General features: G+C 38.9%; 1 protein-coding gene across 1 annotated transcript in view; it reads left to right on the forward strand.

Moving 5' to 3' along the window:
- Nucleotides 1-5038: 5038 nt before the first annotated feature.
- The window catches only part of UBE2N (ubiquitin conjugating enzyme E2 N), a 32630-nt gene continuing 14019 nt past the window's right edge, over nt 5039-23649 (forward strand). The window contains exon 1 of the mRNA XM_032493634.1: nt 5039-5272. Coding sequence (XP_032349525.1) covers nt 5243-5272 — 30 coding nt within the window. The 5' untranslated portion in view covers nt 5039-5242. The remainder of the gene's footprint in view (nt 5273-23649) is intronic.

A 23649-nucleotide genomic window follows, 5' to 3' on the forward strand; every position in this document is an offset into this window, starting at 1 on the left:
CTCTGCTCCAGAGTATATTGGATCCCAGGTCATTGTACTCAGAAGCCAAACAAAGTTTTCAAAACATTTCTAATCATACTGGTAGAAGGTGGGCAGTTCTCTGCAGAAAGCAAGAGACACAAGTGAGAAGCACATGAAAAGTCAATAGGACTGGAGAGAGACAGGTGATGGGAGGGAACAGGAAAGGTGATGGGAGTGTACTGAAAAGAAGTTTGGGCAGGGCACACCAGGTGGGAAGAAATAAGGAAACAGTTTAGGCTGGACAGACTGAGTAAGCTCACAGGTGGAGTAACACAGCAACTGGAGCCCAAGGACGCAGAATATAAATAGTTTTCTTGGGAACCTGAAAGGGTGACACACAGAGGCATGGGAAAGAGTCTTGCTTCTTCTGAGTTCCTGTTCCAGCCAGGCTTCTGGCTTAGCCTTGAGTCACCATCCTCTGGAATCCTGTTTCCACTGGAAACTGACCCAAAGAAAGGAATACCCCCCCTTCAGCTACCTTTATAGAAAAATTGCAGAATCAATGATGTCTACAGAATGCTTCCAGTGGTGCATGCACTTAAAGCTCTTTGTAGGTGAGGTAGCATTCAAAAATGCTTTGTAAAGCATAAAGCACTAAACAAAGGTCAGCCGTATTACTCTGATTCTCTTGGGTCTCATCTTTCTGGAAGCCTTCGCCTGGAGGTGGCGCTCCTGTGACCCTGGAGGACCCTACTGAGATCTATCCTATAGGCTGGCATTGTGTTGGTTACAGTTTGTAATTGCTCAGCTATTTACGTTGAAGTCATGAATATGAGGCAACAGGCTTTTTTTTCCTTCCTTTTAGAAAATCATTGTGCAGCCTTTTCTTCCTCCCCCACCCACTTCCTCCCTGAGTCAGTGTACACGAACCCTCTTCTCACAGATACTTCTGTCTTGAGCGCCCATGAAATAGTTTCCTATGCTGCAAGAAACAATAAGAGTACTTGCAAACAAAGACTTCTGCCTGATGAAAATTGCTCATTAATTGAAACAGGACCTTTATTAAAGGTGATGATCTATGATTTTCCAAACTGATCTACTCAATTTTATCTCTGCAAAGCATGAGACAGTTTATGAAAGAAACTCTATTGTCCTCCAGGAAGTCAAATTGAAAAGGTGAGGTATGAACATAAACATCCTGTGTTTTCTGTGAGCATTCACTTATGGATCATGAATTTATAGCAACCACTCTCAAACAGGTGTTTATCTTCCGCCTGCAGTCATCAATTCATTCCCTTGACCAGTACTTTTTGAGAGTGCTCACGTAGCAGGCCCTGAGCTGGGCCCCAAGGATACAGTGGTGACCAAGATGGATGAGGTCCACGATCCTGAGGAATTCAGGTATAAATGTCCTAAGATATTACCTGCAGGGTAAACAGTCCTTATGTATCTGCTATTATAGGACCAAAGTAGTGAACCTGAATATTTGGGGGTGGAGGGGTGGGGAAAGAACAGGAGGCACTAAAACAGTATTCTTGGGAGTAAAACTCACGTAGAACAGGATTCCTCTAATTCTTTCATCGCAGCATTCTTGAGCCCTTTTTCCTACATTGCATGCACAGGCACTTGAAGTTTGTGTCCTAAAAGGAGCAGAGCCTGGAAAAAAACATGGACAAAAGTAAGGCATAATGAAGAGCCAAAAAAAGATGAATTAGCTAAGAGCTCTGCCTAGTGCTGTTCAGCTTAGTGAAGCTATTCGGTCACTATTATTTATTCAGTACCATGGACCAGCATGTTTTTGCTGAGTTTTGGATGTACGATATCATTCTTGATCAGCATTTAAAGAGCTCTGAATACTTCTTAATGAGGCTGTTGAAATTAGTGAATTGGATTATTTTGTGTTTTGAATAAGTAACACATTCATTTAGCTCAAAATCCAAAAGGTTCAAGAGTATGGAGTAAAAAAATCTCTTGTACCTCTGTTCTCCAGCTGTCTGCCACCTCTGCCCTGAAGGAACTGGTTCAGTTATTTTGCGGATATCCTTATTTTATCCATACATTATGGATACAGTAAGCAGGATTCCTAACCAGCTTCCTAACCTGAGAATAAACTTCATCTCAGTCCTGTGGCAACCTGTCCTAGAATAGATCCTGTTCTACAGGACTTAATGTGAATCAGAAGTTTGGATTTTATTTTTCAGATGAGTATAGTGTGAGCTGTTCTCAAAGGGGGAAACAATGGGGAAAACCACCAGAAGAGACATGAAACTACATATATTTATATGATGTGTATATATATATATATGTATATATATACATATATATATATACATATATATATATCTAAGAGAATTTCATGCCATCAAACCAACCTCTGCCAAACAAATCTATACTATCAAGTTTTAAAAATCTGGTTTCCTAAAGAAAATTATACCTGGCTTTTATGAAACAAAATAATAGTTATTATTACAAAACTGGTTCTTATAAAAATAACAACCCTTGCTAACTGCTATGTACTTAATATATATATGCATATATATATATCATTGAAACTTCACAACAATCATATGAAGTACACTTTATAGGTGAAGAAAATGAAGGACAGACAGGTTAAACAAATTCTAACTTTTCAAATCTAGGCAGGGCTTCAGGGCTCTCACCCTTAATCTGCATGATACTCACTATTCATTTTGGTAGAGAATAGCCAAAAGAAGGCAGTGGCAATATTTTTGTTATTTATTCAAAATCTTTTGTTCTTTTAGGAGCTATCAAAATTAACCATGATATTTAAATGCAGAGTTCCAGGCCTTAGCACTGACCTAGAAAATTAGAATCTTTGGGAGAAGGGGTCCAGGAATGTTTATTTTAACCAGTGCTGCAGGTGATTTTAAGGCAGATGGCTTGTAAGAATACTGTGACAAATGTCATACCTGTAGCAGTTTGTTTTTTTCAAAGTTGGCCACAATTGTATCTTCCATCACACATACTCTGATCTTTTCTAAAATCTTGCCACTTTTCTTTGAAAAGAGGGGGGTCCATGTCCCCTGCCTGTCAAACTAGGTTGGCTTTTGTGACTAGTCAACCAACAGATTGTGGTGGGAGTGATGCTATGTGACTTCCAAGGTTGGGTCAAAAAAGGTGATTCAGCTTTCACTTTGTTTGCTAGAACACTCATTCTTGGAATCCAGCCACCATGCGGTGAGGAAGCCCAAGTCACCCCAGGGAAAGGCCTACTTGGAGAGGAAATAACAACCGGTACCAACTTGCCAGCTATGTGAACTATCTTGGAAATGATTTTGGTCCCAGTCAAGCTGCCCAGGCTGACACAGCATGGAGCAGAGACGTACCTTCCCTGCCAAGCCCTGCCCAAATTGCAGATTGAAAAGCTAAATAAATAATTATTCTTTTCAGTACTCAGTTTGAGCTGAATTGTTATGCAATAGATAACTGGGATAGTACCCTTCTAACCCCTAGTCACTCTGCCTTTCTTTCTATCAGGGTGAGTTCTGGGCCCTCTCTAAAATATTCTGAAAGTATCCTTATCCAATGTCATTTAGTTTCCTAGATTCTTCTAATTACAGAACCACTCATTTCCAGAGTTCTGGTTATTTGAAGTTCTCACTATTGCCTCTGAGGCTTGGTTTCTCATCTTAGAAGCAATGGAAATAAGAGAGCCTATCTTATGCACTTTGCAATTAAATAAGATAATTTATGTAATCATTTCACATCATGCCCAGCACACAATGTTTTCTCTTATTATTCTTACTAGGTTTCTTGCATTCATTCTCCATTTCTTTAATGCATCCCCCCCCCCCCCCAATAGCTCAATGCCATTTCACAGGCTTTTTCCTGAGCCTTGCATGTTCTTCCCTGCCAGGTCAGTTAGATTCTTACTCATCCTTTAGGACGCCGCTTCTCCGTAAAGAAGCCCTCTCTGACTTCTCGAGCAATTAATGCCTCTGTGTACTCAAATAGCACCTTAGAGAACCTCTATTACGGCCCTTAACACATTGGATTGTATTTACTGTTATCTTGTCTCTCTCCTCTGCTGGACTCTAAGTTCCTGGAAGGCAGGGTCAGCCTTTTTGTATTCTTATCCACTAACGTAGCACCTGGCACATCTTTATTGACCATCTACTGCCTGTGTTACTGTGCTAGAAAACACCTAGGAAACATCGTGGCTAAGTGGTTAGGGGGCCCATGTTTTGGCAGACGTGTCTGGGAACAAAAGAGGTCCACTTCCCGCACAACCCTGGAAAAAGTGAATGTCTGTTAGCGTTATATGTAAAGAGGAGTAAACATCTTAAGATTGCCATGACGATAAAGCAAAATATCCGCAAAAATCTCATCACATAGCAAGCAGTCAATCATCAGGATGCCACGAAATGCTTCCTCAACAATCCCATTTTCGGGCACCCTCACTCTAATCCTCCTTTAGGGCCCTGCACTCTATGGGTAATCCCTCTTTCAGGGATTACTCTGGGCTCTGTAATCCTCTGCTCGGTCATTCCTCCGCTAGCCACTCTGCGACTCAACCACTGGGTTCAGGCGCTCAGAAGCCACTCTTCTTCGCCGCCCCCAACTCCTCCAGGCCCTTTTCTTTTAGTTTTCCCAGGTCTAAGGGATGTGTCAAAGAGGCCCGACTTGTGAGAAATTTAAACATCAAAATTCTGGTGAGGGTTTTCCTGGATGACTTTCGTGACCCACAGTTGAGAGCTTTGCTACTGAGTTTCGGTCTTCTCCCTTTGAGGAAGGAAGCCTCGAATCAACTTGACCTCTGTCGTTCCTGGCAACTCCAGCCGCGACCGCGCGCAATGCAGTAACGTTCAATGAACGAGCGAACGAATGAATGAATGGGCTACGTCAGCGTCTGGGCCTCTGTTACATCGCCCACCGGCGCGGGCGTGGCCTCGGATAAGAGGCCTGCCGGGCGCGGGTGGCCCAGTCCCGCGGTCGTGCGGCAGGCTCGGCCACGAGCGCCGGAGCTCCGCGCCGCCCCGCGCCGCCTCCCCCAAGTCCCTGCCCCGCCGCGGCGCGTCACTTCCGCCACCCCCAGGACGGGGCTGGGGCGGGGAGCGCGGGGGAGGGGGGCCAGGTCCGAGGGAAGCCCGCCCGCTCCCGCGCCCGAGCAGGGACTACATTTCCCGAGGGGCCTCGGCGGCGGCGGAGGCGGCGGCGGGCGCGGCAACGTCCCCCGGAAGTGGAGCTCGGGACTTCCACTCGTGCGTGAGGCGAGCGGAGCCGGAGACGAGACCAGAGGCCGAACTCGGGATCTGACAAGATGGCCGGGCTGCCCCGCAGGATTATCAAGGTAACCGCTCGGGCCGGCCGCCGGCTCGCCGCTCTGCTCTTGCCGGCTCGGCAGACCGGGCGGCGCGGCCCCTAGCTTCCTCCGGCCCGCGGCCCGCGCTGAGAGGCCCGAGGCAGCGCGGAGAGGATCTGGCCGCGGCGGCGAGGGAAGTCGGGCGCTGGGGAGGGGGCGCCCCGGAGACTTCCGGCCGCTGTGGGGCAGCCCGGCGGCGGGGATCCGGGGCTCCCAGGCGGCCCCTCCGCGAGCAGGGAAGGCCGGGCCCGCGCCCTGGCGGAGGGTGGGGCCGCGGGGTTGCGGGGCTCTAGTCTCAAATGCGGGCCGGCGCGGGCCTCCGCGGCCTCTTAGACCACCCCCGGGCGGAGGCCGCGGGCGCGCGGGAATCGCGGTGGGGCCCGGACTCCGGGAGGGGGTTGCGGCCGGATACGGCCGCTCGGCCCGGGATCCCTGTTTCGGCCCGGGCGGGAGTGCGGGGGTGCGGCAGCCCCAGGTTCAGAATGAATGAACCGGGAGAGTGAGGCCGGGCGGGGCCCAGTGCCCCAGGAGGCGGCTCCGGGTGGGCCGTGCGTCCTGCAGCCGCCCGCACATGTTCGCCCCTGGCTGCGGGGTCCGGAGACGTGGGGGCTCCGCGCCCTGCTGCCCTCGCTTCCGCGATCTCTTCTCCTTAAATACGTTTCCGCTAGTTATCTCCGCGAAGTGATTTTACTCTGGTTGGCAAACTCTTTCAGAACTGCTTCTGTTCAGAGGAAATAGTTTACAAGAGCAGGCGGGGGTTGGAGGGGTGGAACGGCACAGATAGGGGGACCTTGTGAAATCTTTTGCCTCTTCATTTTGTGCGCTTTGATTATTAAACCATTCTTCGGCTCTTCACGAGTGTATACTTTGACAAATACGAGTGAACCGTGAAAAATTAGACGTCTTGGTTTTTTTAGGTTCTTTACATGAATATCATCAAGTCCTCATAGTGAAAAAATTTTGCAACCCTCAAAAACAAAGCCTTGAGATTTTTGATCAGTTTTGGTGAAGGAAATTAGTTGATCCTCTGTATTGCTTATTGTGCAAGTTAAAGTGCATACATTGCACCATCATTTTACTTGTTATAGCCTGGTGAACGTGTATTTAATCTGGTTTGTTCTTAAAGTTTGGCGGGTGATGCATGCTAAATGGTTAAGACCTGTTGAAGGATGGTGTATTGTGCAGTGCTTCAGGCAATTGCAGTGAAATTTATCTGAGATGGAGGTATCTCTGACCTAAAGATGCTTGATTTAGAGAAATAAGATGTGTTTTGTAAGGTAAGTCTTTGAGAAGTAGAATAGATTGTCATTGTACGCTGGAATCTAATGATTTGAACCTTCATAGTGTTGTATAAAACCTTCATTCGTTTTATTAAAGGTTTGTCTCAGATTGTATCCAAGGCATTTTAATGGCTGTGTGCAGTGGGAGGTCCTTACCGTGTGGTTCTAGTTATAATGCAGTCACATGGCCTCAATGGTCATATTTATTGAGGCCCCATTTGACAATGAGGGGTGGAAAATAGAACTGAACACCAATAATCCTCGGAGTTTTATTTACTGTTATTCAGGTAATTGATTAAGTACATAGTACACATTGACATTCAAGATAATTCTCCAAAATACATAAGAACTAAAGACTTTTCATATATTTTTCTGCTTTTGCTTGATGCTGGAGGTATTCTGGAATAATATGAAAGCCTTGGAAAAATTAATTCCGTAGTAACTTACAGATATGACTTGAAGCAATAAGTCAAAGTCCTCATAATTCAATTCATTTGGCACACGGTAATTTAGTTTACACTACGGTTTTACATTTTACTATTTAAATCAAGACAGTGATAACTCATATATAATCTTGTTGATAGCATGTCTCTAATGAAAAGTGCCTTGATTTGGGTTTTATCTTGTAGGAGTTAGGTGGTTTTACTTGAATGCTATTTATAGCAAAAAGAACTATTTTCTCCAATCCCTAGGAAGGATTAAAAGATTACACTATTTTTTTTATAGTGTCCATGTTTATATTATGTAGGCTTTTCTATAATCATTGAAAATGTTTATTTTTTTATATCAGTATTAAAAAAACAAAGGGTTTGCCTCCTTCTCTGTCAACCAGGATACAAGGTTCTATATGGAATATAATGGTGGTGGCAGTGAGGCAGCACTACTGCCCTGAATGATGGGAATGTACTGTCTCTCATTAGACAGTTCTGCCTGAAATATGGGCATTATTTACATCTGTGAAATTTTTCAACCATTTGGTACCTGCAGAAATCTTGTGAAGTAGACAATACCGTTTATAGGCTAGAAACCCATTCAAAGGACTTTCCTAGGGTCTTAAACCTGGCAAGGGGCAGAACTTGAATCTTGACCCAGTGTAACCTTCCCCTGCCTCTGGTTATTATGAAATGACATAAAGATTATGTAAAAGTACTTTAACTGTCAATAACTATACAAATGTAAGATTTTTTTTTTTTGAATTACTATTCACTCAGTTGCTATCCTACTCAGATTCTCATGTCTAATTCAGTAGCAAATTCTGTATGCTCTATTTTTTTTAATTATATCCTGAATCAGACACATTTCCCTATCTTTCTGAAACCGCTGTTCAGTTCCATCATTTGTTGCCTGGTCTACTGTGTTGGTCTCCTTTTAAACAGCAGCTAGTGTTACTTTTTAAAACATAGATCTTGTCACTGCTCAGAACTCTACAAAGATTCTCCATCACATTTAAAATAAAATCTTAACACCCCCCCCCCCCCCCCAAGCTACAAGGCCCTACATGCATGCATCTGGGATCTGCCTGCCTCTGAGATCATCTCCTGCACTCTCTCCTGGGGTCTCTACGTTGCAGCCACAGCTTTTTTTGTTGAGCAATAAGAGGCTACAAGTGTTTCAGTCACAGGGCTTTCCTCCTGTTGATTGCATTGCTTGCCTTGTCATATTCAATTCTTGGCTCACATGTCATATCCTCAGAGAGGTTTACCTTAACAGTCCTAAAACACAGTCCTCCCCCATCTCCCATAATTTCTCTTTATCCTCTTATTTCTTTCTCTTCTGTATAGCACTCATCACTACTTGAAGTTACATTATTTGCTGTTTAGCTCTACTTCCATTAAAGCCCCATGAAGGCTGGGACTCTTGGATGATTTAGGAAGTGCTCGAATGCCCAGAATACATAATTTACAAATCTAATGCCTCGCCACTGAAATATTGAATGAATGAGTGCACTTCAGTCTTTTTGGAAGAAAGTTTTAGGAGAGTTATTCTATATAATTTGACAGTGTTACTGCTTAGTAGATTCTATCTGAATATGTCTGAGTTAAAAGTTTCTAATTCTACCCCTAAATTCATTTAAAAACAAAACAAATCAATCTTTTGTTCTATTGACTAGGAAATACTTAGGACACCTTTGAAAGGTTCTAAAGGGTACATATAGGAAAACTAAGACTCTTAATCTGTCCTTCAGCATTCCAGTTCCCCTCCCTGGACAACCACAACTTTTATTGTATATTCTCCCCAAAAGACCAGAGAGACTTAGTGCATATATGTTAGGCCTCCTTCCCTTCTCCCAAGCAAATATTGTACTTTGATTCCCTCTTCTGTCCAAAAATACATCTTTGAGGTGACTAATTTTTAAAGAGCTGCTTTGTGGAACCTTGTGTTTAGGCCTTAATTTAGCTAATTACATATGAATAACTTAGATTGTTCCCCATATTTTTCCATGCAAACAATGCTGTAATGAGTGGTCGTACATATAGTGACTTACACATGTATGAGTTATACTGACTCTTGGCAGTTAATGTGTTTAGCTAGGATTTTCTTTTTTTTTCTCTTTTTCTCCTCGCCCAAACCTCTTTTAGTCTCTAAAAGTGAGGAAGCAATTAAAGCTTCAAACCACATAGGTTAAAAGGCACGTAAAATAAGAGGTCCTCCTTAATCCATCTGTCATAAAGAACCAGAGTTATTTTGGGAATAAATAAATGAGCTCTGTAGTTGTGACTTGGTCAAAAACAAATTTATCTCAGCTTTACATGTTACATCGACAGAATGACGTTCCTTTAGTTTTCTGCTCGAAAGTAACCATGAAAGCAAATCTATCAAATATAGCAAGTACTGTTAAGGAAACCGTAGTTAACTTACTCAAGGAGTTGACTTATTTGATTAAAACCTAGCAAACCAACCTTCTGAGATTAGAATTTCATCAGTCTTTCCTAAAATTTAGATTTCTGTTTGGTGAGCTTTAGTTGCAAATTCTTGAAGACCTGATATGATCTGACTTTGTACTGAGACTTGAGTTCTGTTTTGTACTTTAATAACTTTGATTTTTAAAAATACAGATTTTTTCCCATCACTATTTAAAAGCTACTCATTTGATACGTATTCTAGTACATAAAGTAGTTTTTAGTAAGAAAAGTGATTCAGAAAACTGACCCTTTTGTAAGCCCTGGAAACTTTGGCTGATGTTTTTTCCCCATTAAAAAAAGACATGAAAAACTTACCATAATGAGGGTGGACTTGTTATGAGTTGTAATTAAAACATCCTTAGGAAACAGATAAACTTACATAGTAAAAATTTGACTAGAAACAGTGTGGTTTTTAAGCTCTTTTGGTGGTTGTCCCAATTCAAGAATTTTTTTACCTTCCTAGGACCATAAATCATATTTTTTGCATATGGCTTCTGGGGATTCAGGTTCTTGAGAAACATGTGAGTTCCCTGGTCTCCATGGATTCCAGGTTAAGAATCCCTGAACTACTTTTGGAGGTAATTAAACTTTCAGGCTACGTGGATATTGTTTAATGTACTAGCTAATGTTTTGATTATGAAATGTACGCATAATTAAAAGTAAGTTAAAAATAGTTGAGTGTTATTTTTTTAAGCTCCTCTTTGTCAAGCACTTTCTTCAGTCTAGATTGATCAGTTCTCACACAATAGAGATTGAGTTTTGTCAATTTATCAAGTACTTCTTAAGTATCCACCATGCTAAATAATAATATCAGGAATATTATGCATGCGCTTTGTGGAAGTTATGAGTTTTCCCCACACTTGCAATGTCTTACAGCCATACACAGTAGAGAACATTATATTATCCTTTTTCTTCTCTGATGAGGAGACTGTAGGCCAGAGAAGTTGGATGATCAATATTGAGGACTTGCAAGTCAATATCTTTGCTTTTTTCTCTATGCAGTATCTAGTGGTTTGGTTTACCTGCGTGTAAGTGGATTTAAGAAGGAAATAACTTATACTGTAGATTCATGTAGTATGGATTCTGATCATGCATTTGAATCTGTTATCATGAGTTATGGATGCGTGTGCACTGTGGAAGTAAATAATAGAACCAAGGAAATGAGGATGGCATCCAGCAGGGGCTTTGGACATTATAATTGTAGTCATCACAGTTCTGATGTGGTTGCTTAATTACTATGTTATCTAATTTTACTTTCTAAAAACAGATCTGAAAGGCATAGTATGTGTAGTAATGTTACACCAAGAAATAAGAATTTTTGTTTCTATATAAAAGATGAGTTGGACTGATATTTTATTATACAGTTGAAATTTTCTTTGCAAATGTAATGTATGAGGGTTATCAGCATGGATATACAAACTAGGAAGTGAATAATAGGGAATCAGTTAACTTCAGCTGAAATCTTAGTGACTTTTAAAAATGCTTCCCAAGTGAAGTTTTTTTTTTTAGTATTAAATACGTCATCTTTAATTTGTAGATTAGATAGGATGTTGGGTCACTCTGAGTGAGATCTTTGGCTCCTGACATCTCTGGTGTTAGAAACCATGAATGTGAGGTTGGAAGAACTGGATAACTGGTTAAGAGCCCTCAGGGAATGGACAGAAAGAATTCTTTATTCATTTTTTCAAGAGCTGTACCACACCACACACACGATCAGGGCATTGCATGTTTGTTAAAATCCTGGATGTAGCTATTCTAAAATCCCCTAAGGAAACTGAGGCATATCTATAATTCCAAGTTGGCCTGTAACTCAGATGTTTCTGAATAATTAGGATTTGGTTGTAGTTTTTTTTTTTTTTTTCCCAGCTTCAATTTAAAGTGTTTTTAGACATTGGTTTCAGAATCTAATGTTGACATATTTTGCTTTTTTTTTTTTTTTAATTGGCTGTTTTCTCTTCAGATTTTCAAACTCCTTTACTTTTCAGTACCATCACAGTACGTCATGATCAGAGGTTTGGTCTGTTTTTAAGCAAGTCAGTTTTTATTTTCAAAGTCTTCACAGTATAGTGACTGAAGGCATTGTAGTTGAGAAAATACTAGAAAGAAGTATAACAAATGCTATCTATGTGTCTTTAGACTATGGGTGCTTTTTATTTCTTTACGACCTTCTAAGATTTCTTTATAGTTTATACTAAGGAAAAGGTTATTGCTGTAAAGTCCCTGTTTTTTAGTGACCTTTAAGGACCATGGGGGTTACCTCTGTCTACCCCCTTACTATGGGACTGGGGCAAAATGGCTTTAGTAAGCTATTAAGAGCCCAGGGCTATATTTCAGTCTTCCATAACATTGCAATTTGTCTGCCTTTTTATTATCCATTTGTAAAATATGTTTCAGTTCATTTAAGTGGACATTTATTGAATGCATACTATATATTCACGAAGCCAGGTGAACAAGATAGGCATCCCTGTCTAGTGAAAGACACAGTTGTGATACAAGAAATTACAATGAGGTGTGTTATGAAAGAAGGAATACCTGGGATTTACCATAGTCTAAGGAAAGATACCTGTTGAAGAGTTTTTAAACTTTAAGAGGAGGGAAAGTGGACAGACGGAATAGCAGATATGAAAGCTGGAAGGAGAGGGAGAAGAAGAGAAAGTGAGAGTGAATGCATAGCATATTCCACAAATCCAGTATGTGGTGGATAGTGTCTTATTGTAGTTTAATTAGAGGCTTTTGTGCAGGTGGGTCCCTGTTTAGTAATAACGTTTGACTTAAGATAGACTGCTTCTTCTGGGGTGGCATATATCTATCTTGTTCTCCAGGATCCCTAGATTTGGGGAAGTTTGGGGTTCCAGTGAGAAGGAACTAAAGAGCAGGTAGGAAAATACATTTGAAGTATCACTGCATCAGACCATAACCACTCTGAGTTTTAAACAAGATTTTTTTCATTCAGTAAGCCTAAAAATAGAATTATCTTACACTTATTAAACTTAATTTTGTGTTTTCCACTCAGGGAGGGTATTTCTACCTGCTTAATTTTCTCCCTTGCATTTAGAAAGAATAAAGAAGAGTGCTTTTTAAGTAAAAATCCCCCTACACCTGCACATACTGTAATTCTTGCTTTGGCTTTTTTAGAAAAGTCATTTCTTTTCACAGGTGAAGACACAGTGATTTATAGCTACAAAGCTTGAGGTTTCTTACCTTTAGCTGTAAATGAACTTTCCCTGTTAAGTAAATATATATATATTTTTTCTGAATAAAGCACTCTGTTTACCCTGTCTTTATTGTTGTGATTCAGATAAGGGTTAATCTAAAAGTGCTGCAATCTACTTTCGGGTTCCTGCCGCGGATTGTCATTAGAGATCAGTGAACACTTGGCCACACCTTCCCTATTTCTTACTGGAATATTTTCCCAGTTAGATTGGACAGGCTGCTAATGTATTGAGTGGCAGGAACTAGAAGATAGTTTCGGTGAACACTTGTTAATAATCTGAGTAGTTAATGGTTGTGCATCAGAATTATCTGGGGATTTATAAATTTAACAGTTGCCAGCCCAACATGTTTTTTGTTACATTTTGTCTTAAGATCTCCAGATGATTTTAGTGTGCACCTTGCAGAAACAATGGCCTTTGTGTGTGCTTGGCTTTAGTGCAAAGAAGGGTAGGATGTGTTAGAACTAAAATCACACACACAGACAGTACCTTCTCATATATAGAAAACAAAGGCATCAGTGGGAACACCATATGTGACATTCAGGGTGGGGAAACCCTCAAGATTGGTTTAGGAAAAGAGGTTTTTAGGAGGTTGACCTTTGAGCTGAATTTTGAAAGGTAAGTAGAAAAGTGGGGTTAGGGGAGAAGGACGTTATTCCAGGTTAGACATAATCAAGCTCTAGGAAGATACTTGAGCAGTGCTAAAACTGTAACATGAGTCAGCACTTCTTTGCTTGGACCACAGACACTTCACATGCAGTCTTTTAATTTGAAAAAGTTTATTTCCTTTTGAAGTGTTGTTCATAGATATATGTTTATTATTAAAAATTCAATTAATATACTAAATATGTAACATAGTAAAAATAATGAAGTAATACAGATAATTATTTCCCCTTCACTTTCTTTTGCTATTCCAATTTCCAGTTCATAGATAGAATGCTAAAATCTTACTGAATATGAAAGGAAAACCTAAATGCTTCATTTTTTGGAGATATAAATCACATATCATAAAATCTACTCTTTTAAAATGTACAATTCAGCGGTTTTAATGTAGTACAAAGTTGTACAACTATCAGCGCTGTCTAGAAACAGAAAATCCAGAATGTTTTCAACACCCAAAAAGAAACCGTCTGCCCCTTAGCAATCATGCTACCCCTACTCCCAACCCCTGGCAACCACTTATCTACTTTCTGTCTCTGTGGATTCACCTGTTCTGGACATTTCATGTAAATGGAATTATATAATAAGGTTTTTTGTGTCTGGCTTCACTTAACATATTTTCAAGACTCATCCATATTGTATATATCAGTACTTCATTCCCTTTAGAATTTTTTAGCTGAAATTTTCTACATAAATGCTTTTAAGAAATTACAGTGCTGAATGAAGCAAAGCAGAACTTTTAGCAGGTAAATCTGTATTGGTTCCTATAAAACTAAAACCTGCATTGCTTTAGAACATTTAAGAAATATCCTTTAGCCTTTGGAGTTGTTGTTATTATAATAATAATAATAATAATAATAATAATAATAATAATAATAATAATAATAATAATAATAATAATAATATATTGTCAGCAACCAGTACATTTTTATCTTTAAAGATTTGATGGCTGGATACTGAGAAATCTGAGCCAATTCTGATGAATAATGGGTAGGAATCGGTATTGACTAATTTTTTTCTTAAGGATTAATAAATTTTGTGACCTTGGCCAGGTCACTTCCTTTGGGCCTCCATTATTTCTCATTCCTTTTAGGAAACTTCTCATTGAGAAGAAGCCACGAGCATTTAATACTGGAACTAATTTTCCCTTTTGGCTTTTAAGCTAGCACTTAAGCAATTCAAAAAAAAAATTGCACAGATTCTTAGTAGCAGTATTCTGAAATTTTGTGTAGCTTTCCAGAGTAACTAATATGAAGGCCTGTATCCTGTCAACTTTGATAGTTTTAAAGCCTTTAAATTTTCATGTTCCTGTGGGGTTCAGACCTTGGACCTTTTTTCATTATACATTCTCTTGAACACATTTATTCATTTACTTGGCTTCAGTCTACATTGATCAATGATTCCAAATATAGTGCTGAGTTTCAGTTCTCTCCAATTGCCTACATTTTATCTTCACGTAGATATCTTGCAGACAGTTTAAAGTCAACTTTTATTTTACAATGGAATGTATTCATTTTGCTGTCTCCCCTCCTGTGCATAGTACTTCTGGTGGTTTTTTTCTCTTTATTAATTACATCGACATTAACCCAGTTGCCTGCAATTTACTTCCCCTCCCTCTTCTCTCCTCTCCCTCTTCTCTTTTCCATGTTCAATTGTTATTAAGCCGATTGATTGAACCTCAAAAATGCCTCTGCTTCTCCTAACGCACTCCTGTCTCCCCTCCTCGCAGTTGTTTTTGTATGTGGTCTCTTATCTTCCCCTGGACTTTTTTGCAATAATCCGAGAACTCATCTTTCTATCTTCACTTACATGTTCTCTTTCTCTTTTTCTCTTCGTTTTCCACATTGCCACATTTTTCTAAAAACACCCAATGTGATCATTTTACTCTTTACTGTATAGGATGGAGTTCACATTCCTTGACTTGACATGCAAGGCTTTTTCACAACCTCATCTTTTCATCTTAATTCATCAGCATCTCTTTCCTTGTCTCCCCTCTCCTATACAACCTCTGATACTGATACTGTTTACCATTCAAAATGATGTATTTTCCGACTTCTGAATTATGCCATGTTTCAGGAGAACATCCCTCATATGAAATGTGACTGCCCAGCACTCTGTGTTGGTTGGGTTTGGTTTTTTTGCTCCTCTGGGAGAATCTTGACTGTAGTTATCTTGTTTATATCCCACATATCAAGTATATTGTGGTTCAGGAACTAGAAATACTATTTTCTACAGGTGCCATGAAAGAAAATCAGGGGTAAAATTTAAGTCACTTGCTTTATTTTCTGGAATCTTGTAAAGGCACTCTAGGAAACAACTGTTGGTTCTATTGTTAACTGAATCTTTAATTACAGTGAAATTGGAAAAAAATTTGACAAATAAAAATTGTATATATTTAAAGTGTTCAAAGTGATGTTTAGATATATGTATGTAATTTGCTCTTTGTAACCATCAGAAAAATAAAATATTTGACACTCCCTGGCTCAGAGTTTTGATTGCCATGTATACTTTTAAAAAGCCTGTAGACCTTTGCCCTTATGGTTCCCACACGTACACACTAGCCTTTTGTTTTCTACTGCTTAATTGATAATAATGGATTAGTCATAACAGGGCCATAAACAAAGGCATTGGAGAACTCCAGTGTCGTCTCCCTTTGTTGTGGGGATTGCATTAGCAGGTTTTCTTGTGTTAGTAAGCAGTGGGACTCTGACAGCCAAGAACCCAGTCCTAGTCACCGAGCAGGCTTTCACTCCCTGTGCCCCTCAGGCGTGGATTTAAAAATATGCAGATATTTATTTAGATCTATTATCAATGAAGAAAGAAAGTAAAACTATTGTATGTTTCCGCTTATGAGTAATCAGTTTACAGCAATTTAATATTTTAAGAGTAGACACATACACTTCTTTGTTCCAAAGTGCTACTTCATTTCTTGAGTTGGGTCATCAGGCCAGTTATGGTTATGTATTTATGTTTGTAAATTATGGCCAATGTGTGTTAATATTTTAAACATTAAGAATATTAGTATGTAGAATGTCTGCAGTGTTCTTTATACTGATTGTAGACAGTTTGTGTATTGTTTATGGCAGACTAAAAAAAATACTCAAGATAATTCTTTCTGCATGGTATGTATCAGCCACTTCATTTGCCATTAGCTGGCATGTGTAGTCAGAATGATTTAATTCAAATATTTGATTTTAGTAAAATGAAAGCAAATATATGGCCTGGAGCAGGAGGAGAGAGGTGGTATAGAAACACACTAACATTCTTTTTTTTTTTCCTTTTTTAAAGCAGAAGATTGTATTTTTTAGGCCCCAAACAAATGTTGCAGTCCAAGTCCAAAGATTTGTTTCATAATTATAAAATTGTAGGTGTTTTATATTATCATGCTATTTATTCTCTCTCATTTATATTATAGGGTTAATCATACAACTTCTATTGGAAGACAGGTGTCTTGAAAAAATGTGATTGTGAATAGAAAAACTGTTCATTTTGCTCAATGTCAAGAGTCTTATTGTTATCACATCTCTACTGAAAAAGCTTTATATTTTTCATATATATTTACTCTTTCTTTCCTAGCAGGTCATAAACAGGTTTATTGCCCCTCTTTTTTTTTCTTTTTGTATTGAAGCATAGTCAGTTTACAACTTTGTGTTAATTTCTAATCTGCAGCATAGTGATTTATTTATACACACACACACGTATATATTCCTTTTCATATTCTTTTCCATTATAGGCTATTACAGGGTATTGAACATAGTTCCATGTGCTATACAGTAGGACCTTGCTGTTTATTTATTTTATATATAGTAGCTAGTATCTGCAGATCGCAAACTCCCAATTTATCCCTCCACTAATCCCCTCTTTGCCCCCAGTGACTACAATTTTATTTTCTGTGTGAGTCTGTTTCTCTTTGTAAATAAGTTTATTTGTCTAATTTTTTTAGATTCCACATATAAGTGATATACATTTTTTTTTCTTTTTCTGGCTTATTTCACTTGATATGACAATCTTCGGGTCCATCCATGTTGCTGTAAATGGCATTATTTCATTCTTTTTTATGGCTGAGTAGTATTCCATTGTATATATCTATATATACACATCACATCTTTATCCATTTATCTGTTGATGGACATTTAGGTTGCTTCCATATCTTGGCTCTTGTAAATAGTGCTGCTATGGACATTGGGGTGCATGTATCTTTTTGAATTAGAGAAAAAGCTTTCTAATGGTAGTGAGAAAGATTGAAAAAGGTTATTTATATCTTCTGGCAGGAAGATCCCTTTCCTTAATCTTTTTCTTTTTTCCCTCTCCTTAATCTTGATTTGTGCAACTTACCTTTTCTTTAGATTCACTTTACTCCTAAATACGTGAAATTGTTACCTCAAAGTACAACTGAGTTGTGTGCAAAATGACTGTACCCTAAATCTTTTTATGAGGGTATTGAAGAAGTTTGGTTGGGGAGAAGTTGATTGCATAGTGGTTGGGAGTCTCAGAATTCTCCCAAGATTGTGAAATTCTGTTTGGGTCATTCACACTTGGGTGTGGCATACTTTGAGCATGTTATCAGATTGTTCTCTAAAATGCATCTAACTGAGGTCCTCTACTTTGAAAGGTGAGGAAGGGTAGATCTTGGTAGGTATAGTGTTGATCTTGACTTCCGTGAAACTCACATTGATATCAGTAAACTACCTTTGAATCATGAATTTGATTATTTTCTAGTTACTGGATAATGGGCATTGTGGCTTCTGCCTGTGTCAAGTGGAAGGGTTCTGAGGTGCATCTGGGGACCGAGGTGCCTGTGTGAGTACTCTCTAGAGTTGGCATTTCTTTAACTGGCACAACTGCCCTTCTGCTTCCTAGCTGTCCTTTGTATCCTTTGCTAAGTGGAGGGCAAAAGGGGTAGGGTGGTAATAGGCGGTATGCAGCTGGTTGGGCTAATCCTTACTCTGGCAATTCTGTGAACACGTGGGAGCTGTCATGTACGGAAAAATTGTTACTTTGGTGACTGAAGGGTGAAAAGAGAAAGGTATTGTGAAGTAGCAGCTATAGGAAGAAGCTACCTCTTCTAAGTCTGGGGAAAAAAAGAAAAAAAGGTTAAAGTTACTTAAATTTAGAAACTTGGGAGAAGGAGCCCGAACTGGGTTCCAGACCTCTGAAGAGGGTCTATCCCTCTGGTTGGGTAGGGGAGGGGTGGTGGTGGTGGTGATTAAGCTGGATGAATGTGCTGCAGGATTGTTGGGTGATGCTTACAGGCACCTCAGGTGGACCGGAAGCCCAAAAGAGGCAAGTGCCTTCTTGCAGTTTTAGCACCCCCACCCCATCTGCCGAATTTAACAGGGAGCCCCTGGCAGAGCAGAAATGTGGTTTGTAGAGTCCTACCTCCAGAGTCCCAAATTATAGAAGGATAAGTGAGAGACATTTACTTTACATGTGGTACAAATCTGAATTTCCAGTGTAGAAGTTTTCAAGATAGAAAGCTGCCTAACCTTCTGGTCTAGCCCGTGATAGGGAAGTGCGTGAAACCATTGAGATGTGGCAGTACTTGTCTTGACTTCAGTCCTGCAAATTTTGGGATTAATACAGATTTTTAAAAAGTGTATGTTTTTGTTTTGATTAAGTTTAGGGGAAGGACCCTCCCTCGCTTTCATCCACTAGGTTGACTGTCAGGGTTTTATTTTGTTTTGTTTTTTAAAGTAATCGTTATATTGTATAGAGAAATACCTTTGTTCCAAATCATTTAAATCTTTCCCCACTTTATTCAGCCAACCCTCAAATCTCAGGAAAGACAGAACTGCATGCTTTCAAGCGGGGACATTAGAGAAGAAAGTGGGATTGGAGAGAGAAAATAACTAAGGCAACAAATTCTTCCTGTCCTTGGTGACTCTGCATCAGCTCCAAGGACACTTCTTCATATAGTGTCCGAGCAAATTAAGAGACGTATTTTCTCTTTTTAGCCCTGATATGCCATTTAGTTATAAACTCTTTGTCATTCACCTAACATGAGTGCAGACATATGAAGCACTTGCTGGATGCTGAGGATTCCATGCTCTGACTGAAATGTGAAAAGAGCCCTTGACTCTAGAGTGAGCTGTTAGTCCAGTGTTCACTTGATAGGTTTCTGTGCACATTTCTGAAAATTAAATGAAACAACACATTTGAACATCCACCTCAGTTTTAAGGATTAATCCAATTGTAAATCCCTGTACCTTGGAGTTCTAACTACATTTATCTAGCTCTCCAATTCATTAGCCTGTGAAAGTCTAATGTCCTGCCCGAAGTTTGGCCATTTATCTAGTAGTTCAAGGTCAGAGGTTTACCTTTGTCTGTGTGGTTCTGGGACTGTACGAGCTGTTAACCGACTCAAGAATCTGTTAGTTGCAAGAATTTTGCAAGTTTAGTGATTTTTATTGAAGAGTTAGGAGTTTGGCAGCAAAGGATATAACCCACCTTGTTGCCTCTTGGTGTTTTTCCTTTCTTCTCATTTTTCTCCTTGTGCATTTTTCCACTGCTCAAATTCTTGAATGCCTGATCTTGAATGCCTGATCCTTCCCTCAAATCGCAAGGACTCAGGTGAATAAATAGCATGTTTCCCTAAATTAAGACCCAGTTCCTGCCCTAAATAAGCTCAAAACATAAGTGTACAACCTGTATGGAAGGTATCAAGGCCAAGGCCAAGCAGAAGTACGAAATAGTTTGTGAAAATTGGATTTAGAATTTTAAAAAGTCCTTTTTTCTGCATGCTTCTGCCGTGTGCAGCCAATCCCCTTAACCAACGTGTAAGAAAGAAATGGTGTTCTACAGAATGTGCACCCCCTACTTTCCAACGATAATCAGTAGCATTTAGTCAGCTGCTTAGCTCTTAACTGACAGTTGATTTTGACAATGGTAGAAATGCTGCTTTGTGGGCAAAATAATGTTTTATGGCTTAAATGGCATATATCTACTTCCTAATTCTCAAGAGCAAAAGGATTTTGCGTATGTGGTTTATGTGTGCACAGAATCTGGAGCCAGGTCCTCTGGGCTTGATTCTCACTCTGCCAAATACTAGCTTGGACATCCTCACTTGACCTCTCTGCTTTTTTATCTGCTTAATATACTAATCTAGCTCTAGAGTGATTGGGAGGGTTGGAGTGCAGGGAACAGAGCCTAATGTAATTCTGAGCATTATTTAATATCGCTTATTGTTGTTTTCTGATTTTGCAAAAATACTTCTTCACTATAAGTCTAAAAAAAATGGATATCTTTAAAGTGTGGAAAAGCTATGTTCATCATTTCATATTAGTTCACCAAAATAGATAATATTAAATACAACCTTCTGAAGTGGGCACAGATTTTTAAACCAGAATGAATGCCCATTTATCAACAGTGGGTGGAGAAATGGAATGTTTGGGGTAAATAATATTTTTATTTTATTAGAATTATCATATATATAGTCAATTTTCAGTGTGTTAGACAATACTAAGCTTTATCTTTATAGATGCTAAACAAGTTTTATTTTTTAATCCAAAATATTTAGAATTTTGCACTGCATAACTTCATGCATGCTATAATGTGAATGGCCTTCTTGGAGTTGTGCAGTTTGGCAGACTTGTTAAAGAATACTTATTTGGTGGGAAGTAGAAATCCTAATAGCTGGTTGTTTCCTAATTTATCTCAGAGTTGTGTGCAAAGTGTAGGAAAAAAAAATAATTTTTCCTTTCTAGTGGTTTGGATTTTGGACAGAATCATGTCAGTGACACAGTTGGATTGAGAATGCAGATCTGGAGCAACTATAGCTTGTTTTTCTTTGACTCACTGAAATTTCACTGCTCTTCTTCTGTCTTGTCTATAAATATTAGCAGAGGTCTTTCCTATTAGTGGATTCCTCAGGCATTTGGCACTTAAATTTTGCTGTGATTACCACATTTGAAACCTAAAGTAACTAGTAATTAAGGAAAGGATTGAGTAAATAATCTATGGTAGTTGTAGAAGTATAGTCACTAGCTAGTAGGCCATGTGGTTTGCAAAGAATATTAATTTATAAAGCAACCAGGTGCAGTGACATAATAAATGAAAAAAATGTAAACATATTAAGCTGTTTTTAAGGACTTCTGTTTTTATCAGAACAAATATAAACGTACTAGAATATTAACCAGATTTTGGTTATTAGGAATATGGCTAATTTTAAGTTGATTTCATATGTATTTTTCTTTAATAAGCAGGTGAGAAAATGGGGAAAAAGCAGGTACCATAAGCAAAAAAATTCTTTTTTATTTAGTTATTAAGCATTGTCATAGATGCTGAGAATACAATATGTTTATAATATCCCTTTCCTCAACAGGGAAGATGAAATATTGAGTACTGAACAGTAATTACAAGGTTAAAGAGTATAACAAAAAGGGACCTTGCAGTAGAAGGAAGCATATAGCAGTAAGGTTTAACCTATTACAGCAATAACATATTTAGCCAAGTTTAGTGCTAGAGAGAACTTTTGAAATGTTTAAGGGGCTAAATTTTAGAAGGCAGGAGAGGTGAATGAGTTTGTATGATTGTATAACAAATTGGTACAATTAGAATTGGAATTAAATTCAGATTCCTACCTCCAGGTTTTTTCCCTAGTAGGTACATGAGGCTGTCTAGTTGAGGTTAGCTTTCTAATGTGAAATTAGCTCCCTTTTTAAAGGCTCTTAAACTAGGTAGAAATTCTTTGATTAGGAGATGAGCTGGTTTCAGTGCTCTCCTCCTTTGACCCCATTTAATCCCAAAGAGAGAACTTCTTAACCTCTTCATTTCCTCTCTTAGTCTATTAACACTTAACCTTTCCTTCACTTTCTTTTCTATTTAGTTTAGACTTTATTTTTAGCAAGGAACAGAAGCCAACCTTGGCTCTTTTAAGCTGAAATGATATTTATTGAGTTATGAGATACCTCACAATTTTCAGAAGCACCAGTGAACGAGGCAGGCAGAAACAGGGCTCAGAATTGCTTCACAGAGACTTCACTGCAGGCATTATATGTAACACACACACTCTGCAGAGTGGTTGCTGATGCCAAGTCCAGGAGGCTGGACTACAACTTCCTTTCCATTGCTGTCTAGCTGTAACTACTGCTGCTCTCTCCAGAATAATCCTTTTTTCAGATCTTAGTTTCTGATGCACAGGTTTTGACAGAGCCTAGGTTTCACATGCATAAGCTGTAAGAGAGTTAGGAAATAAGGCTAAAGTTTCTGTTGAGGAAGGTGGGGATCCATAAAAGTTGGTAAGTGTGATTCCCAAACCAGGGTGTTTTAGCTGTTGAGTGACCAAAAGGAATGACTAATGTCCATTATGAACCTCATTTTGCTGTATGCTTCTGTGTGACCATAGATAAGTTTTTCTATTTTCTACAACAGTTCCTTCAAATTTTCACGTTCTGCTTAAACTCTCAACCTGAACGTTGCACTAAGGAAGATATGAACAAGTGGGGAATTTTTACTGCTGTTTAATAGTAGGCAAATTTATAGACAAGTGGCTGAACTTACACATAAGTGCCTTAAAATGAATTATCAACTTCAAATACCCAGTTAAAATTTTGAGAAAGAAACAAAGAAACAAACCCACAATCTAGATCATTTCTAATTTAGAAGCTGAATTTTTAAAGAAGTATAAGTTCCCTGGTTTTTGCTAATGCATCACTCATAATTTTAGTGTTCACCATACAGAAAAATTTAAAAATTTTAAAATTATTTTCCCTGTTTCCATTCAGGATGAGTTCAAAAGACCTTTTCTCCCCTACCTGCTAAGTTACATACTCCCTCTCAGAATCTTAAATATGCGACTTTTTTTTTTTTTAACGCTTTTTGATGGGTTTTATTAACAGTGCCTTAAGTACCATGGCACAACAGCAGTCTCAGTAATGAAGTGTTACTAAGTTACTAGGTCCTCTCTTCAGAGTTCTGTGACATCATTCCTAAGACACAGAATTCATTAGGAAGACATTACATTATCAAATCACTAAAGGCTTATTTTTGTTTTTTGGGGTGGTGCTAAAGTTTGGGCTATGAAGTGTTATGGCATCCATCAAATAAGAAATCGAGAGAAATGGAGAAACATAGCTTCCATGAATCTACTAATTACAGTGCTGGATATTCAAAGGAAATTTTTACCACCAAGAATTTCATGAATGTTACATGAAGGAGTAATTGAAACTGTCTTTAACTGTGATGCCAGTATTTAGAAATCTCTCAAAGAAAAACAGAGACAAAAAGATGGCCTTGTAAAGTTTATATCTTTCCATAAAACTTTCAAGATGTCTTTATAAATAAACAAGAAATAATATGCCCTCAGTCTGGTC

The sequence above is a fragment of the Camelus ferus genome, chromosome 12, assembly GCF_009834535.1.
Source record: "Camelus ferus isolate YT-003-E chromosome 12, BCGSAC_Cfer_1.0, whole genome shotgun sequence".
NCBI lineage: Eukaryota > Metazoa > Chordata > Mammalia > Artiodactyla > Camelidae > Camelus > Camelus ferus.